Genomic DNA, 19988 nt, shown 5'->3' with positions numbered 1-19988 from the left:
CACAGCCATATAGCTAAAACACCAGAAAATTTGAAAAAAATCAGCAACTTTAAAAATAGCGGCAGCAAGGAAAACAACAGTATGCTTGTAGCACATGCAGACAAAACCAGGTGCTTGGAAGAGTGATTGTAATTGGGTAATAATGACATCTCTGACCAGAGGGCATTAGAAGTTTCAAAAAGTAAAATTGGCATAGAGTTTTAGCCTCGTAGGTTTATTGATATATGTAAGCTGGGCTTATGAAAGATGCTGTTGTTGTCATAACTAACTACAGAGATATTTTTATAAAAAATAAATTTCTGCTGAAACGCACCAAAATTTTATAGATAGTCATTCGGTGTCACCCCCTCTGACAACATCACCTGGTATGGTCTGTGCCCCACACACCTCCCTAGTGACACCACTGCCCTGAAAGCCCTGACACCTGGTACTCATTTTGTGGTCGATGGGCCTTTTATTAATTAAAAAAAAAAATTTCCGATTCAAAAAAAAGAAATTTATGTTCATTATATAATACTTCAAAAAAAAATGCACATGACACACAAGATTAAAAATCATTCATAACCCCACTGCTCCGAGATAAACATTGTTTACTTTTTGGCCTGGACCTTCCCATGATCCTTCCTGTGTTTATGCAAACAATCTTTAAAGAAAGAAAAATTGGACTTTTATGCTATGTAATGTATGTGAACCTTTCTTATGTCTTTAAATCTCACTCTACAACAGGGGTTCGTACTAAGGCTCCCTCAGTGGGCTGGGGGTGTCCACGAGCGCCTGACATTTATATAAAGCTGTGTGTGTATTTTGTAGAAAACCAAAAAAAAACCCAAACCCATTGCCGTTGAGTCAGTTCTGACTCATAGCAACTCTACAGGACAGAGTAGAACTGCCCCATAGAGTTTCCAAAGAGCACCTGGTGGATTCAGACTGCTTACCTTTTGGCTAGCAGCCATAGCTCTTAACCACTATGCCACCAAGGCTTCTGTATTCTGTAGAGGGTTCGTATATTTACTGACTTGGAACATGTTTTCGTATGTATTTGATTTTTCTTCCGTAGCAAACTGACTCCATGAAAGGATACACTCTGGCCTGTGATAACACAGACCTTGTCTCTGACATTTAAAAATTTTCTTTGTAATGTTTCTCGATGTGTAGAAGTTTTAAATTGTATGCAATCACATTTCTCAGTCTTTACCATTTTGATTTCTGGCCTTGATGCTATATTTAGAAAGATCTTCCCAACCTAGATTATATACATGTACATATCTGCCCTTCTGTTTTTTCAAGTATGTGGCTTTGGTTTTTGAAATCCACGTAGCAGAAAGTTAACCATTTTAAAGTGAATAATTCATTGGCATTTAGTTCACTCAAATGTTGTAGAACCACCACCTCTGTTTAGTTCCAAACATTTTCATCGCCCTAAAAGGAAACCCACACCCATTAAGCAGTTGCTTCTCACTACCCTCTTCCCTCTTTCCCCTGGCAACCCCTGGACTACGGATTTACGTATTCAGGATATTTCATACAAACGAAATCATATAATATATGACCTTTTGTGTCTGGCTTCTTTCACGTAGCATAACGTTTTCAAGGTTCATCCAGTTGTAGTATATGTCAGTAATTCATTCCTTTTTACTACTGAATAATATTCCATTATATGCATATAACATAATTTGTTTATCTATTCTGTTGATGGACATTTAAGCTGGTTCCACCTTTTGGCTATCGTGAATAGGTTTCTGTGAACATGCGTGTATATGTATTTGAGTACCTGTTTTCAATTCTTTGGGGCATATACCTAGGAATGGAATTGCTGGGGGTCAGGGGTCATATGGTAATTCTGGAGCTCTGGTGGCACAGTGGTTAAAGCACTCAGGTGCTAATTGAAACAGTGTTTGGTGGTTCAGACCCACCTGCTGCTCTGCAGGAGAAAAATGTGGCAGTCAGCTTCCATAAAGGTTTACAGGTTTGGAAACCCTGTGCAGCAGTTCTGCTCTGTTCTATAGAGCCACTATGAGTTGGAATCAACCCGATGGCAACTGGTTTGATATGGTAATTTTCTCCAGGGACTGATCCCTCCTGATAACACGTCCAAAGCATATGAGATGTAGTCTCGCCATTCGTGTGTCTGAGGAGCATTCTAGTTTTACTTCTTCCAAGCAGGTTTATTTGTTCTTTTGGCAGTCCATGGTATATTCAATATTCTTCACCAATACAATTCAAAGGCATCAATTCTGCTTCAGTTTTCCTTATTCATTTTCCAGCTTTTACATGCAACTGAAAACACCATGGCTTGAGTCAGGCGCATCTTAGTCCTTAAAGTGACATCTTTGCTTTTTAACACTTTAAAAAGATCTTTTGCAGCAGATTTGCCCAGCCCAATGTGTCTTCTGATTTCTTGACTGCTGCTTCCATGGGTGTTGATTGTGGATCCAAGTAAAATGAAATCCCTGACTTCAGTCTTTTCTTCATTTATCACGATGTTGTTTATTGGTCCAGTTGTGAGGATTTTTGTTTTCTTTATGCTGAGGTGTAATCCATACTGAAGGCTGTGGTCTCTGATCTTCATTACTAAGGCTTCAAGTCCTCTTCACTTTCAGCAAGCAAGGTTGTGTCATCTTCATAACGCAGGTTGTTCATGAATCTTCCTCCAATCCCGATGCTGCATTCTTCTTCATATAGTTCAGCTTCTCAGATAATTTGCTCAGCATACACATTAAATAAGCATGGTGAAAGGATACAACCCTGATACACACTTCCCCTGACTTTAAACCGTGCGGTATCCCTTGCTCTGTTTGAACAACTGCCCTTGATCTGTGTGTAGGTTCCTCATGAGCACAATTAAGTGTTCTGGAATTCACATTCTTCGCTATGTTGTCCATAATTTGTTATGATCCACACAGTCGAATGCCTTTGCATAGTCAATAAAACACAGGTAAACATCCGTCTGGTATTCTCTGCTTTCAGCCAAGATCCATCTGACATCAGCAATGATATCCCTCGTTCCCCGTCCTCTTCTAAATCCAGCCTGAATTTCTGGCAGTTCCCTGTAGACACACTGCTGCAGCTGCTTTTGAATGATCTTCAGCAAAATTTTTCTTGGGTATGATATTAATGATATTGTTTGATAATTTCCACATTTGGTGGGATCACCTTTCTTCAGAAGAGGCATAAATATGGATCTCTCCCAGTCCGTTAGCCAGGTAGCTGTCTTCCAATTTCTTTGTGTAGATGAGTGATCACTTCCAGTGGTGCATCCATTTGTTGAAACATCTGAATTGGTATTCCGTCAATTCCCAGAGCCTTGTTTTTCACCAGTGCCTTCAGAGCAGCGTGGACTTCTTCCTTCAGTACCATTGGTTCCTGATCATATGTTACCTCCTGAAATGGCTGAACATCGACCAATTCTTTTTGGTTTAGTGACTGTGTATTCCTTCCATCTTCTTTTGATACTTCCTGTATCGTTTAATATTTTCCCCATGGACTCCTTCACTACTGCAACTCGAGGCTTGACTTTTTTTCTTCACTTCTTTCAGCTTGAGAAATGCCGAGCGTGTTCTTCCCTTTTGGTTTCTACCTCCAGGTCTTTGCACATGTCATTATAATACTTAACTTTGTCTTCTTGAGCTGCTCCTTGAAATCTTCTGTTCAGCTCTTTGACTCCATCATTCCTTTCGCTTTAGCTACTCGACGTCCAAGAGCAAGTTTCAGAGTCTCTTCTGACATCCATTTTGGTCTTTTCTTTCTTTTTAATGACCTTTTGCTTTCTTCATGTATGATTTCCTTGATGTCATTTCACAAGTTATCTGGTCTTCGGTCGTTCGTGCTGAATACATCAAATCTGTTCTTGAGTTGTTCTCTAAATTCGGGTGGTATATACTCAGGGTCTTCCTTTGGCGCCAGCGGACTTGTTCTAATTTTCTTCAGTTTCAGTTTGAACCTGCACGTGAGCAATTGATGGTCTGTTCCGCAGTTGGCCCCTGGCCTCGTTTTGACTGATGATATCGAGCTTTTCCATCATCCCTTTCCACAGATGTAGTTGATTTGATTCCTGTGTATTCCTTCTGGTGAGGTTCATGTGTATAGTCACTGTTTATGTTGTTGAAAAAAGGTGTTTGCAATGAAGAAGTCGTTGATCTTGCAAAATTCAATCACGCGATCTCTGACATTGTTTCTTTCACCAAGGCCATATTTTCCAAGTACAGATCCTTCTTTGTTTCCAACTTTCGCATTCCAATCACCAGTAATTATCAGTGCATCCCGATTGCATGTTTGATCAATTTCAGACTGCAGAAGTTGGTAATTTCCTCATCTTTGGCTTTAGTGGTTGGTACATAAATTTGAATGATAGACATATTAACTGGTCTTCCTTGTAGGCATATGGATATTATCCTATCACTGACAGCATTGTACTTCAGAATAGAGCTTGAATTTTTTTTTTTTTTGACAGTGAACGCAATGCCATTCCTCTTCAAGTTGTCATTCCCAGCATAGTAGACCATATGATTGTCCGATTCAAAATGGTCAATACCAGTCCATTTCAGTTCACTAATGCCTGGGATATTGATGTTTATGCGTTCCATTTCATTTTTGATGATTTCCAGTTTTCCTAGATTCATACTTTGTACATCCCACGTTCTGATTATTAATGGATCGTTTGCAGCCGTTTCTTCTCATTTTGAATCATGCCACATCAGCAAAGGAAGGTCCCAAAAGCTTGACTCCATCTATGTCATTAACGTTGACCCTACTTTGAGGAGTCAGCTCTTTCCCAGTTGTCTTTTGAGTTCCTCCCAACCTGAGGGGCTCATCTTCTGGCACTATATCAGACAGTGTTCCGCTGCTATTCATAAGGTTTGCATTGGCTGATTCTTTTCAGAAGCAGACTGCCAGGTCCTTCTTCCAAGTCTGTCTTAGTCTAGAAGCTCAGCTGAAACTTGTTCAACATGGGTGACTCTGCTGGTATTTGAATACTGGTGGCATAGCTTCCAGCAACATGCAAGCCCCCACAGTACAACAAACTGACAGCTGCATGGGGGAACCAAAAGGTCGGCAGTTCAGATCTACCAGCTGCTCCTTGGAAACTGTGTAGGGCAGTTCTACTCTGTCCTGTAGGGTTGCTATGAGTAGGAATTGACTCAGTGGCAATGGGTTAGGTGAAGGTTTACAGAGCAAGTTAGTTTCCTGTTCAATAAATTATGCACCAATTGTTCAGTGACGTTGGTTTCAATCTCTGTAATGTGTCAGCACTCTCCTCATTACCACCGAGCTATCGTTTTCATTTGTTTGGTTTTCCTGCCCCTTCCTGCTGTCTCATCTTTGCTTTTGGACCGATGTTGCCCTTTTGGTCTCATATAGATGATTATTCTAAGGAGCACTTTCCTCCCAGGTGTTATTTATTTTATAGGCCTGTGTATGATTTGGCCGAAAGGTGATCTCTGGGAGTGGCTTCAGTTCCAAATTAGAAGGGTTTCTAAGGGCCATAGTCTTTGGAGTTCCTCCAGTTTCTCTCAGACCAATAAATCTGGTCTTTTTTATGAACTTGAATTTTGTTGTACATTTTTTCCCACTCTGACTAGATCCTTCTGTTGTGATCCTGGTCAGAGTGGTCTGTAGTGGTAGCTGGGCACCATCTAGTTCTTCTTCTCTCAGGCTGGTGGAGGCTGTGGCTCCTGTGGTCCGTTACTCCTTTTGACTAATTGGTCCCTTGAATCTTTGGTTTTCTTCACTCTCCTTTGCTCCAGATGGAAAGAGACCGATAGTTGTATCTTAGATGGCTGCTCACAAGCTTTTAAGAGCCCAGTTGCTACTCACCTAAGTAGGATGTAGAACATTGTCTTTATGAACTATGTTATGCCAGTTGTCCTACATGTCCCCTGAGATTATGGTCCTTAGCCTTCAAGCCCAGTAACTCAGTCCCACGAGGTGTTTGGTTATGTCTAGGAAGTTTCCATGGCTGTGTTCCCTGTGTGGTCTATTGTATATATGAATGTACATGCAGCACATACAAATACGTATATAGAAATATCCACAGTCAAACCTATATATGCACGTTTAGGCACTCCCATACGCCCTCACACCTATTCTGCATACACATCTACCTTATCCACTCATAAATTATTGTTTGTTATTACTGTTGTTGCAGGATTGTGTATGTTATAAAATTTACCATCATTGCCTTTTATTTTTGCATACTTCTCAGTGTCTTCCTTTGCTTTGTCATGTTGTGCTGATTTCCCCCACACTGTGGGGGAGATATTTTGCTTTTCCTTCACCAAAGTTAACACATGCCTACTATCTAGTCAGTGATTTTTCTCTCCCTCCCTGTCCTGTCCCTGGTAGCCATCACAGATGTTTCTGGTGTAACCCTTTTATGACTTTTTATAATAGTAGTCTCCTTCAATATTTGTCCTTTTGAGATTGACTTATTCGCTCAACATAATGTCCTCCAGATTCATCCATGTCGTGACATGTTTCACAGATTCATCATTATTCTTTATTGTTGCATAGTATTCTATTGTGTGTATGTACCACAGTTTGTTTATCCATTCATCGGTTGATGGACACTTAAATTGTGTCCATTTTTTTGCTTTTGTGAATAATGCTGCAGTGAACATGGGTGTGCATGCGTCTGTGTCACAGCTCTTATTTCTCTAAGATACATACCAAGGAGTAGGAATCATATGGTATTTCTAAATCTAGATTTTTAAGGAAGTGCCATACCATTTTCCATAGTGGTTGTTCCATTTTACATTCCCACCAGCAGTGTAGACTTCCGGTCTCCCCACACCCTCATCAGCATTTGTTGTTTTCTTTTTTTGATCAGCGCCATTATTGTCAGGGTGAGATGGTATCTCATTGTAGCTTTGATTTGCATCTTGCCCATGGCTAATGATCATGAGCATCTCTTCATGTGCTTGTTAGCCACCTGAATGTCTTCTTTGGTGAAGTGTCTGTTCATGTCTTTTGCCCATTTTTAAATGATTGTTGGTTTTTTTGATGTTGAGGTGTTTTCTATCAATTTTAGGGATTATACCCTTGTCAGATATGTTGTAGCCAAAAATTTATTCCCAATCTGTAGGTTCTCTTTTGGCAAATCTTTTGATAAGCATAAATGTTTAATTTTTAGGAGATCCCAGTTATCTAGTTTATCTTCTGCTGTTTGTGCATTTTCAGTTATGTTGTATATTAGGGCCCCTAACATTGTCCCTATTTTTTCTTCCATGATCTTTATAGTTTGACATTTACACCTTTGTTCTATTTTGAGTTAGTTTTTCTGTATGGTGTGAGGTATGGATCTTGTTTCATTTTTATGCAAATGGATATCCAGTTTTACCAGCAACATTTGTTAAAGAGACTCTTCCTGATTTAGTGGACATCAGTCCTTTTTCAAAGATCAGCTGTCCATTGGTGGATGGATTTACTTTTGGGTTCTCAATTCTACTCCCTTGTCTATGTGTCAGTCATTGTACCAGCACCAGGCAGTTTTGACTACTGTGGCTGTATAGTAGGTTCTGAGACTGGGGAGTCTGAAGCCTCCTACTTTGTTCTTCTTCAATAATATTTTGCTTTTCCAGGGCCCCTTTCCTTTCTATATAAAGTTGGTGATTAGTTTATCCATCTCTTTAAAGAATGCTGGAATTTGGATTGGGATTGCATTATATTTGTAGATCACTTTGGGTGGTATTGACATTTTCACAATGTTAGTCTTCTACCCACAAACATGGTATGTTTTTCCATTTATATAGATCTCTTTTTGTTTCTTTCATTAGTATTTTGCAGTCTTCTTTGCATAAGTATTTTGTGTCCCTAGTTAGATTTATTCCTAAGTATTTTATCTTTTTGAGGGCTATTGTAAGTGGTATTTGTTTTCCTGATTTCTTTTTTGGAGTTCACTTTGTTAGTGTAGAGGAATCTGTCTTAGTTATCTAGTGCTGCTATAACAGAAATACCACACAGGTGAATGGCTTCAACAAAGAAAAATTCACTCTCTCACAGTTTAGGAGGCTAGAAGTCTGAATCAGGGTGCCAGCTCCAGGGGAAGGCTTCTCTCTCTGTCAGCTCTGGGGGAAGGTCCTTGTCATTAATCTTCCCCTGGTCTAGGAGCTTTTCAGCTTAGGGACCTTGGGTCCAAGGGACGCATGCTCTGGCTCTTCTTGTTTGGTGGTGATGAGGTCCCTCTGTCTCTCTGCTTGCCTCTCTTTTTTATATCTCAAAAGAGATTGACTTAAGACACAACCTAATCTTATAGAGTGAGTCCTGTCTCATTAACATAACTGCTGCTAATCCCACCTCATTAATATCGTAGAGGTAGGATTTACAACACATAGGAAAATCACATCAGATGACAAAGTGGTGAACAATCACACAATACTGGGAATCATGGACTAGCCAAGTTGACACACATTTTGGGGGACACAGTTCAACCCATAACAGAATCCAACTGATTTTTTTTTTTTATTAACTTTTATTAAGCTTCAAGTGAACATTTACAAATCCAATCAGTCTGTCACGTATAAGTTTATATACATCTTACTCTGTACTCCCACTTGCTCTCCCCCTATTGAGTCAGCTCTTTCAGTCTCTCCTTTCGTGACAATTTTGCCAGCTTCCCTCTCTCTCTATCCTCCCATCCCCCCTCCAGACAAGAGTTGCCAACACACTCTCAAGTGTCCACCTGATATAATTAGCTCACTCTTCATCAGCATCTCTCTCCCACCCGCTGACCAGTCCTTTTCATGTTTGATGAGTTGTCTTCGGGGATGGTTCCTGTCCTGTGCCAACAGGAGGTCTGGGGAGCATGTCCGCCGGGATTCCTCTAGTCTCAGTCAGACCATTAAGTATGGTCTTTTTATGAGAATTTAGGGTCTGAATCCCACTGATCTCCTGCTCCCTCAGGAGTTCTCTGTTGTGCTTCCTGTCAGGGCAGTCATCGATTGTGGCCGGGCACCAACTAGTTCTTCTGGTCTCAGGATGATGTAGGTCTCTGGTTCATGTGGCCCTTTCTGTCTCTTGGGCTCTTAGTTGTCATGTGGCCTTGGTGTTCTTCATTTTCCTTTGCTCCAGGTGGGTTGAGACCAATTGATGCATCTTAGATGGCCGCTTGTTAGCATTTAAGACCCCAGATGCCACATTTCAAAGTGGGATGCAGAATGTTTTCATAATAGAATTATTTTGCCAGTTGACTTAGAAGTCCCTTCAAACCATGTTCCCCAGACCCCCGCCCCTGCTCCGCTGACCTTTGAAGCATTCATTTTATCCCGGAAACTTCTTTGCTTTTGGTCCAGTCCAATTGAGCTGACCTTCCATGTATTGAGTGTTGTCTTTCCCTTCACCCAAAGCAGTTCTTATCTACTGATTAATCAATAAAAAACCCTCTCCCTCCCTCCCCCCTTCGTAACCACAAAAGTATGTGTTCTTCTCAGTTTTTACTATTTCTCAAGATCTTATAATAGTGGTCTTATACAATATTTGTCCTTTTGCCTCTGACTAATTTCGCTCAGCATAATGCCTTCGAGGTTCCTCCATGTTATGAAATGTTTCACAGATTCGTCACTGTTCTTTATCAATGCGTAGTATTCCATTGTGTGGATATACCACAATTTATTTACCCATTCATCCGTTGATGGACACCTTGGTTGCTTCCAGCTTTTTGCTATTGTAAACAGAGCTGCAATAAACATGGGCGTGCATATGTCTGTTTGTGTGAAGGCTCTTGTTTCTCTAGGGTATATTCTGAGGAGTGGGATTTCTGGGTTGTATGGTAGTTCTATTTCTAACTGTTTAAGATAACGCCAGATAGATTTCCAAAGTGGTTGTACCATTTTACATTCCCACCAGCAGTGTATAAGAGTTCCAGTCTCTCCGCAGCCTCTCCAACATTTATTATTTTGTGTTTTTTGGATTAATGCCAGCCTTGTTGGTGTGAGATGGAATCTCATCGTAGTTTTAATTTGCATTTCTCTAATGGCTAATGATCGAGAGCATTTTCTCATGTATCTGTTGGCTGCCTGAATATCTTCTTTAGTGAAATGTGTGTTCATATCCTTTGCCCACTTCTTGATTGGGTTGTTTGTCTTTTTGTGGTTGAGTTTTGACAGAATCATGTAGATTTTAGAGATCAGGTGCTGGTCGGAGATGTCATAGCTGAAAATTCTTTCCCAGTCTGTAGGTGGTGTTTTTACTCTTTTGGTGAAGTCTTTAGATGAGCATAGGTGTTTGATTTTTAGGAGCTCCCAGTTATCGGGTTTCTCTTCATCATTTTTGGTAATGTTTTGTATTCTGTTTATGCCTTGTATTAGGGCTCCTAGGGTTGTCCCTATTTTTTCTTCCATGATCTTTATCGTTTTAGTCTTTATGTTTAGGTCTTTGATCCACTTGGAGTTAGTTTTTGTGCATGGTGTGAGGTATGGGTCCTGTTTCATTCTTTTGCAAATGGATATCCAGTTATGCCAGCACCATTTTTTAAAAAGACTATCTTTTCCCCAATTAACTGACACTGGTCCTTTGTCAAATATCAGCTGCTCATACGTGGATGGATTTATATCTGGGTTCTCAATTCTGTTCCATTGGTCTATGTGCCTGTTGTTGTACCAGTACCAGGCTGTTTTGACTACTGTGGCTGTATAATAGGTTCTGAAATCAGGTAGAGTGAGGCCTCCCACTTTCTTCTTTTTCAGTAATGCTTTGCTTATCCGGAGCTTCTTTCCCTTCCATATGAAATTGGTGATTTGTTTCTCTATCCCCTTAAAATATGACATTGGAATTTGGATCAGAAGTGTGTTATATGTATAGATGGCTTTTGGTAGAATAGACATTTTTACTATGTTAAGTCTTCCTATCCATGATCCAACTGATTTTTGTATGTTCATCTTGTACGCTGCCACTTTGATGAATCCTTCTATTAGTTCCAGTAACTTTCTTGTGGAGTGTCTGGGATTATCTATGTATATGATTATGTTACCTGCAAATAGGGATAGTTATACTTCTTCCTTACCAATTCATATGCCCTTTATTTCCCTTTCTTGCCTTGTTGCTCTAGGTAGGACTTCCAATATTGAGTAAGAGTGGTGATAAAGGGCATCCTTATCTGGTTCCTGTTCTCAAGGGGAATGCTTTCAGTCTCTGTCCTTTGAGAATAATGTTGGCTCTGGTTTTGTATATATGCCATTAATTATGTTGAGAAATTTCCCTTCTACTTCTGTTTTGCTGAGAGTTTTTATCAGGAAATGAGTATTGGACATTATCAAATGATCAAATGCCTTTTTTGCATCAGCTGAGATGATAATGTGGTTCCTGTCCTTTGTTTTATTTCTGTGGTGGATTACAGTGATTGATTTTCTAATGTTGAACCATCCTTGTATACCTGGTATGAACCCTACTTGGTCATGATGATTATTTTTTTGATATGCTGTTGAATTCTATTGACTAGAATTTTTGTGTCTATATTCATGAGGGATGTTGGTCTGTAATTGTCTTTTTTAGTGGTGTCTTTGCCTGGCTTTGGTGTCAGAGTTACGCTGGCTTCATAGAATGAATTTGGGGATATTCCTTTATTTTCTATGTTCTGGAGTAGAGTTGGTATCAGCTCTGTGAATTTTTGGTAGAATTCTCCGGTGAAGCTGTCTGGGTCAGGACTTTTTTTGGTTGGGAGTTTTCTTTATGACCTCTTCAGTTTCTTCCTTTGTTGTGGATCTGTTCAGATTTTCCACCTCAGTTAGTATTAGTTTGGGTAGGTTTATGTTAAACTTTTTGAGGAACCACCAAACTGTTTTTTACAGCAGCTGTATCATTTTTAATTCCCCAGCAGTGTATGAAGCTTCCAGTTTCTCCACATCCTCACTAACGTTTGTTTTCAGGGTTTTTTTTTTTTTAATAGCCATTTTAGTGGGTGTGAATCGGTGTCTTAATTGTGGTTTTGATTTACATTTCCCTGAAAACTAATGTTGTTGAGCATCTTTTCCTGTGTTTATTGTCCATTTGTGTATCTTCTTTGAAGCTATTTAAGTCCTTTGCCCATGTTTTAACTGGGTTGTTTATCTTCTTGTTGTTAAGTTGTAAGTGTTCTTTGTATATTCTGAATACTAGACCTTTATCAAGGAGCCCTGGATAAGCAATGGTTAAGTGCTTGGTTGCTAACCCAGAGGTTGGCAGCTCAAATACCCAACAGCCCTGCAGGAGAAGGACCTGGCAATATGCTTCCATAGATTATAGCCAAGAAAATCTTATGGGACAGTTCTACTCTGTCACATGGGGTTACTATGAGTTGAAAATTGACTTGTGGCACCTAACAACAGACCTTTATCAAATATATTACTATTTTCTACCATTCTTTAGGTTGTCATTTTTCTTCCTTAATAATGTCCTTTGGTGCACAAAAATTCTGATGAAGTCTGGTATCTATTTTTTTTTCTTTTGCTTGTGCTTTATCCTGAGGACATTATCTAATAATCCATCACCAAATCCATGATTTTAATTTTTGCCTGAATCTCTAGTCTAACTAGAATTTATTTGGAAGGTAGGAGGTGGGAGGAGCACACAACTTTTTTTCTCCAAGTGGATAGCAAATTCTCCCGACATAATCCATCGCATAATCTGAGCTACTCAACATCAATTTATCAGAAGCTAAGTTCCTATCTATATTTGAACTTGTTTTGGTCTTCTTATTCTGGCCCACTGACACACTGTCAGAATATACACCATGCTACAGTTTTAACTATTGTGGTTTGTGATTTTAGTTTTAATGGCTGGTATTCCAAATGCTTCTGAATCTCATTCCCCTCCCCCCAGGTTTTCATTGGTTATTCTTGATTGTTTGTCTAGGTGAACCTCAGAACCATTTAATTTTCAAAAAAAGATCCTGTTGAAATTTAAATTGAAATTGTATTACATTTATGGTGTAATCTGGGAGAGCGGCTCTCTTTGTAAGAACATAGTGTCTCATTGTAATTATTGCTGTCATTCAGAGAGCCTCCATCCAGGCGCTGGTGCAACACCTGCCAGGTGTACTATATGGGGGACCTGATCCAACACCGCAGGACACAGGACCACAAGGTATGAGGGCCTGTGTGCTGTGAAGACACCAGCATGTGCAGGCTCTAAGACGAGGGCTGGGAAAGGAGGGGGTCCAGGTTGGGAGAGGAAATAAATGTTGGCCTTTGTCTCTGCTGTTACTCACTGTGTGGTTCCTGGATGAGTCAGTCGTATTTCTTCTTTGGGCCTCAGTTTCCTTATCTGTCCAATGGGGGCAAGGCACCATCTCATCCAGCCATTCAGCCATGTGGCTTGTAGGAGTCCTTTGAACAGCTGCCCTCTCTCCCTTGTCCTTTCTGTCCCTGTCCTGTCTCTCTACTGCTGTCTTGTAGTCTGCCACACAGGGAAGGGATGTGTTTGCCCACCTTCTGGCGTAGGGGCAGAGTGCAGCTCAGCTTGTTACAGATGTGGTGGGCCTGGAGGTGAGAGGTGAAGTCTCTCTGGGCATTGCCTGGCCACTCGTCAAGGGGCTGGCAGCTGGGGATGCTGCCCACCACCCACCTGGCCTGCCCTCCTTTTCCCAGATTGCCAAACACTCCCTGCGACCATTCTGCACTGTGTGCAACCGCTACTTCAAGACCCCCCGCAAATTTGTAGAGCATGTGAAGTCCCAGGGACACAAGGACAAAGCCAAGGAGGTAACCCCAACTCCCTCAGAGGACATGGGCCCAGAGAGGCACAGAGCCCTGGCCAAGGCCACCCAGCAAGTTGGGGTTTATCCCAGCCCAAACTCACAGCAGGTCCAGAGGGAATGGGACTTTCGGGGGTGAAGAGTGGCAAGGTGTGGCATCTTGGCTGCCCCTTGCTCACTCCCCTGGGCAGCTGAAGACACTTGAGAAGGAGATAGCTGGTCAAGACGAAGACCACTTCATCACGGTGGATGCTGTGGGCTGCTTCGAGGGTGACGAAGAAGAGGAAGAGGAGGATGATGAAGACGAAGAGATTGAGGTTGAGGAAGAGTTCTGCAAGCAGGTGCCAGGGATGGGGGGTTGGGGGGAGCAGGCTGGAGGCTGAACTCCTGGCCCAGGAAGGACCCTGCCCTTCCTCCCCTGGAGCCAGCACTGTGCTGGCACTAATGCATGCCACAATTCATCATTAATAGGGACTATAATATTTACCTTTTATATTTTATATGACTATATAAATATACACCATGATGATTACAGGATGGTCATGTGAAATTTGCAAGGGCCTAGAAGGTATAGATTGGGAAGGACACTCTGGGAGGTAGGCTTAGCATGTGCAAAGGCTCAGAGAATGCCACCCACACCCTTCTGGAAATCAAGGGGATGGGTGGGTTGGAGAGCACAAGTGGGTTCCAGGCCTTCCCACCTGCTTGTGAAGGGTCTGGGAGAAAGCCAGATCCAAGGTCCATACTTGCATGTTTCTAGGTCAGGTCCAGAGATATGTCCATAGAGGAGTGGAAGGGCTCAGAGACCTACAGCCCCAACACCGCGTATGGTAAGACCCCATCCCCAACCCCACCAGCTGGAGCCATGGCTCTCGGGCTCCCTGAAATCCCAGCTGCAGCATTCTGGCCAAGCAGCCTGTCCCCGTGTCCTCATCTCTCCTACTCCCACCTGGAATGTGGAGAGCAGAAGGGCCCCTGAAGAGGGCGGGACACCTGGCTGGCACGGGTGATGTGAGCACGCAGACCTTGCTGTCCCACAGGCGTGGACTTCCTGGTGCCCGTGATGGGGTACATCTGCCGCATCTGCCACAAGTTCTACCACAGCAACTCGGGGGCACAGCTCTCCCACTGCAAGTCCTTGACCCACTTTGAGAACCTGCAGGTGAGCTGGGCATTCCTGCCCTGTCCTTCCCTGGGTGCTCAGACTCTTTCCAAACTGATGGGGACAGCCAGTGGTAGGAGTCAAGGTGGGGCCAGGCTCTCTGTTATTGTTCTGGGGGAGTGCTAAGGGTCAGGCTGTTAGCACCAGAGGCTAGGCTCAGAGAGGCTGAGTATATCACACAGAGTCACACAGTATATCTATGCTGTCTTGGTTGGGGCTGATGGTAGGAGCACACCAGGTAGAAGGAAGCCCTGACCTCACCTTCACCCTGTGTCCAGAAATACAAGGCGGCCAAGAACCCCAGCCCCACCACCCGGCCCGTGAGCCGCCGGTGTGCAATCAACGCCCGGAACGCCTTGACTGCCCTGTTTGCCTCCGGAGGCCGCCCACAAATCCAGCCCAGCACACAGGACATGGCCAAAACCCCCACCAAGGTGACAGCCCAACCTCCCCAGCCCCCACCACCCCGGCGCTCTACCCGCCTCAAAACCTGATAGAAGGAGCCTGCGCCCAGCCCAGGTCTGCAATACTTTTTAGAAGTCTGCTTGGAAACTCTTACATGGTTGGTGTTTTTACTTAAAATGCAATAAAAGAAGGTAGTTTGGCTGTACAGTGCCCACCAGCACTTCTGTTTGGGTGGATGGGGAAAGGGAGGCACCCCAGCCAGCTCTCAGCATCCCTGGGCAGTTTGGTGGCAGAACCTGAGAACCAGGGACTCTGGGATCATAAGGCACTTCACCTCTCCAAGCCTCAGTTTCCCTCTTAATAATATATTTCCCTCTTAATAATATATCAGGGTTAAGCAAGTACTTTCAAGGAAGATTTCATTTAATATTTACAATGACCCTGGGAAGGCCTTGTTATTATCCCCACTTTACAGATAAAGAAATTGAGGCCTAACAAGGTCAAGTGACTTCCCCAAGGTCACACAGCTGGTAAGTATCCAGGATTCAACCGCCCGGTCTGAGCTCTAGACCCCTGTGCTGGCTTCTTTCTCCAGCCAGACTCTGGATGTTGAAGTGCAGGAAGGAGGCCTCACTGCTCAGACCCTCTGTGGTTCTGAGCTCTTGGATCACTGGCTGGGTAGCGGGAGTGCCCTTTTCATCAGGTAACCCTGTGATGGATCATTAGCAAATAGGGCCTGGGCTGGACGGGCTCTTCAGTTCTGCTGTTTCCCCATTTGGAAAGACTTTTAGAGATAGACAACCAGGCCAACCCTGTTAGTAGTCAGCTGGGGAGACCAAGGCCAAGAGCAGAGGGCCATACTCAAGGTCACACAGCCTGTATGTGACAACAGAGAGGTTGGGTTGTCTTGGTCAAAGACCCTGGTACCCAGAGAGGCTAAGAGCATCACATGGGGTTGCACAGCACTTCTGATGCTGTGGGCCGGGGCTGGGGAAGCAGCTGCTGGCCAGAGTGTATCAGGTGGGAGGAAGTCCTCTCCTCATCTGCACCCCCTGTGTCCAGAAATAAAAGGTGGCCAAGAACCCCAGCACCACCACCTGTGAGCTGCTGGTGTATGATCAACACTCAGGACACCTTAACTGCCCTGTTCGTCTCCAGGGTCCACTGGGGTTCTCTTACCAGGGTACAGAGGAGAGAGGCACAGTGGTGTTAGAGAGACCCGTTTAATGTGGATACTCAAGGCCTGGGTACAGTGAGGAGTACTCAAGAGCTGGGCAGACAGGCAATGTGTGTGGGTCACAAGCCCATAACCTGGCTCCAGGAGGGGACATTGGGCAGTGGGGGCTGGCTTAGGCAGGCAAAGGGGAGTGCCAAGAGGGTGGCCCAGACAGGCAGACCCACCAGGGGACCCACAAGTGAGCCCTTGAGAAGGTACCTAAGCCAGGTGGTGAGTGCCCAGGCCAGAGCTTGGCCAGGGGAGGCAGAGTTGGGGCCTGGCTGGGCTCTCCCAGAGCCTAGTGGGTAGCATCACTGGAGGCATCCCCAAGCTGCTGCTGGAACTCAAGGCGTGTTTGCCGATTGGACTCGAGCAGCTCCTGTAGGCGGGCGTGGAGGTGGTCATTCTTTTCCTCCAGGTGGTCCAGGCAAGAGTTGATTTGGTCCAACATGGAGTTGATGGCAGCATATTCTGGGAGGAAGGGGAAGACACAGCCCAGGTCCCATGTCTCCTTGGGACTCACAGACACCGCCCCCCCCAAACACACACCATCCCCAGCCTGCCTCCCTTGGGGGCTGGGAGACAGCATCAAAGGGGCCTTGGGCAAAGTCCCTACCGCTTCCTGACCCTCAGTCTCACCATCTGGAAAATGGGTGGATACCAAAAGGGGAAAGGCTTTTTCCAGGGTTAGGGTGATTACAGGGTGGTCGGCCAGTGTCTTACCTGGGAAGCCCTGCTAGGTGCCAAGTTTCCTCTCTGTTTCCCTCAGTAGCTACCTAGAGCCCAGAGCCCATGTTCCTGTGTCAGATATTCAAGGCGTCTATCTCCAGGTCCTGCCTCACCTCCTCTGCTCCTCAGGCAGGCCCTATTCTCCAGCCTTCTGTGGTTCCCTCCACCTTCAGGATAAAGCCCAAAGCACCCACCAGACTCTCCAAGGCCCTGTAACAGGACCCAGCCCCTGCTCCCTTCTCTAGCACCACCTCCCATGCCTTTTCTTTTCCACACTCACACCTGCCTCTGCCTATCTCAGGCCTTTTGAACATGCTCTTGCCGCTGCCTGGAATGCACTGTATCCTCCTCCTGTCTTCCTTCCTTCCTATCCTCCTGGGTGAGTCTCACTGATCCTTCAAGTCTCAGCATGGATGGTACCACGGGGAACACTCCCGATGCCCCAGACCGGATCAGGCCTCCATTCTTGATGCCATTGCTCTCCTCACCTCCATAGCCCTCATCTCAGGATTTACTGCTCTGGTTATTTGTGTACGGGTTTTTTTCTTGTCTTGCTCATCACAGCTTCCCCACTGTGGTCACACAATAAGCATTTTACTGGATGAAAGAATGAATGAATGAATGAAGCTTCTGATTTCTAGCCTCTCTGCCTTTGCTCAACTGTCCCTGCCATCTGGAATGTTTCAACCACAACAACCTTTCAAGGACCAGTTCAGAACACCTCCTCCTTCAAGAAGTCTTCCCTGGCCTCCTTCCTCCACAGCCACTCCTGACCTGTTCTCTCAGCAACACAATGCCCCTTGCCTGTGCCCACTGCAAAACCCAGTTCTGAGCCACCCCATGACTCAGGCCCCTGTGGCTCAGACACACTCAGCTGCTCACTCAGGACCAAAGGGAAAGTACCTGGTGGTGGTTGGAAAAATCCAGGGCCAGAAGAGTATGACTGGGATGTGGGACAAATGTGTCTGTACTCAGGGGGAAGGGGACCCATCACCTCATGGACAACACGCCTCACAGAGGAGAGTCCTTGGCAAGTCTCGGCTGCATCTTAAGAGTCCAACTCTAGTGGTACAGACAGGGAAACTGGGACCCACAAAGGCAGGGACCTGCCCAGGGTCCTCCAATGGGTCAGTGTCAGGGCCAAGATCGGACTTGGGGGACAGGCAGACTTGGGTTTGATTTCCAGCTCTGCTAAGTCTCAGCAAGTTACTGCATCTCTCTGGAAAAGGGGGATAAGAACTGGGTGGTTGTGAGGATAAAAATATATCAAGAGTTCAGATGGGGTTTGGCCACAGCAAGTACTTTATAGATGGTCATTATTATCAGCATTTTGCATTCTGTGTCCTGGGATACAAGCCAGGAGAAGGCATGGGGGAGGCAGGTGTCCCCACACCACTCCTGAGCCACGCTTTATCTGTGTCAAGGGCACTTTCCAGTTCCAAGCCTTTGCCTTCTGCCTGGGACACCCTCTTTCCCACTGCTCTAAGTCCTATGAATCTGCCAACATCACTCAGTGTGACCTCCCTGGGAGCTCCTTCCAGATGCTCCCACCATGGCTGCGGCACTGCGTGGCCAAGGAACTTCCTGCCAACAGTGATTACACACATATGGATACTGGTCACTGGCATTTCCCAAGGCAGACCTAGAGCCTACCGCTCAGCTCCCCAGTAGGAGGCCTTCTACCTCTATTAAAATCAGACCCTCGGTGATAAAAATGTTCTAAAATTGATTGTGGTGATGACTTCACAACTCTGGATATACTAAAACTATTGATTGTACACTTTAAACGGGTATATTGTATGGTATGTGAATGATATGTCAATAAAGCTGTCCACAAACAAGACCCCATATTTACCCCACATTTACTAAGTTTTCTCCTCTACGTTAATAAACCACCCTTTATTACACTAAAAAGAATAACTGCTTACTAAACACTTACATGCTTGGAAACCAGCTAATATGTTCATTTTCTCATTTAACCCTGACACACCTCAATGAGAGAGACATTAATAATTATTCCTAATTTACAGATGGGGAAACTGAGGCAGCAGAGGGTGGAATGGGAGCCACCGGTTGTCTCTCCACACCTCGCCCTCCACCCCTACAGTCCTCTGCATTCAACAGGCTGCTTTGTAAGCAGGTCCCATCGGCAAGGCTGGCGGACCACAACAGCAAAGCCAGGGGCCTGGGGATGCTGACTCAGCAGACCGAGCGCACCCACCGGCTCAGCGCCTCCTGCCAATCTAAGCAGGCCCGAGCCCCGCCCCGGCCCGCCCCTCAGGTGCCTGCGTCCCCCCCGAGGCTGAAGGAAGTGGCTGGAGCGAAGCCCAAACGGCCGAATGTCCCTGAAGTTGCCTCAGTTTCCCCACCTGTAAAACGCCGCAGATCGCCCACAGTTCTCCAATGCTGCGCTTTCCAGGGACCGCTCGCAAGCGCTCTCCGCACCCCCAGGCGGCGCCTGCAACTCGGGACCCACCCAGGGGTGGGAGAGAGGAGGGCTCTTCAGCCCCTTCCGAGCTCCAAACCGACCCCAATTCCCCTCCCCAGGAGGGCACCTCTGCAAAGGCAAAGGTCGCTTCAGCTGCCCCTCGGTCACCTGCTTCCCCGAAGCCGTCATCCTCGCCTTCCGCACCCGGCTCCACCGGCATGCCTAGGTCCCCGTTGGGGCCCGACATTGCAGGCTTGCGCGCCGCAAGGCCTGCAAGACGATGGAACACGGGGACCGTGGCGCCGAAAGCCGGCGCTGGGCGGAACGTAGCAGCAGCGGCCAGAACGCCGGGCCGGAAGGGTAGAATGTGGGGGCGGGACGCGGC

At 45.0% G+C, this 19988-nt stretch overlaps 2 protein-coding genes across 7 annotated transcripts in view; one reads left to right on the top strand and one right to left on the bottom strand.

Moving 5' to 3' along the window:
- CIZ1 (CDKN1A interacting zinc finger protein 1) overlaps positions 1-15435 on the top strand; it is a 30292-nt gene extending 14857 nt beyond the window's left edge. For all 6 annotated transcript variants that reach the window (XM_049895853.1, XM_049895858.1, XM_049895857.1 and 3 more), the window contains 6 exons: positions 12966-13053; positions 13557-13670; positions 13855-14004; positions 14424-14493; positions 14704-14825; positions 15104-15435. In XM_049895853.1, the coding sequence (XP_049751810.1) occupies positions 12966-13053; positions 13557-13670; positions 13855-14004; positions 14424-14493; positions 14704-14825; positions 15104-15319 (760 nt within the window). In that variant the 3' untranslated portion in view covers positions 15320-15435. The remainder of the gene's footprint in view (positions 1-12965; positions 13054-13556; positions 13671-13854; positions 14005-14423; positions 14494-14703; positions 14826-15103) is intronic.
- A 1002-nt stretch (positions 15436-16437) lies between these two features.
- On the bottom strand, positions 16438-19988 carry BBLN (bublin coiled coil protein). Its single transcript, XM_049895859.1, has 2 exons — positions 19772-19988; positions 16438-16917 (listed from the first exon to the last, which is right to left on the bottom strand). The coding sequence occupies exons 1-2, from the start codon at positions 19848-19850 to the stop codon at positions 16745-16747; spliced, it is 252 nt and encodes an 83-aa protein (XP_049751816.1). The 5' UTR covers positions 19851-19988; the 3' UTR covers positions 16438-16744.

Source organism: Elephas maximus, chromosome 9 (assembly GCF_024166365.1).
Source record: "Elephas maximus indicus isolate mEleMax1 chromosome 9, mEleMax1 primary haplotype, whole genome shotgun sequence".
Taxonomy (NCBI): Eukaryota; Metazoa; Chordata; class Mammalia; order Proboscidea; family Elephantidae; genus Elephas; species Elephas maximus.
Note: the sequence above shows the minus strand (reverse complement) of the source record. Positions and strands in the feature narration are given on the sequence as shown.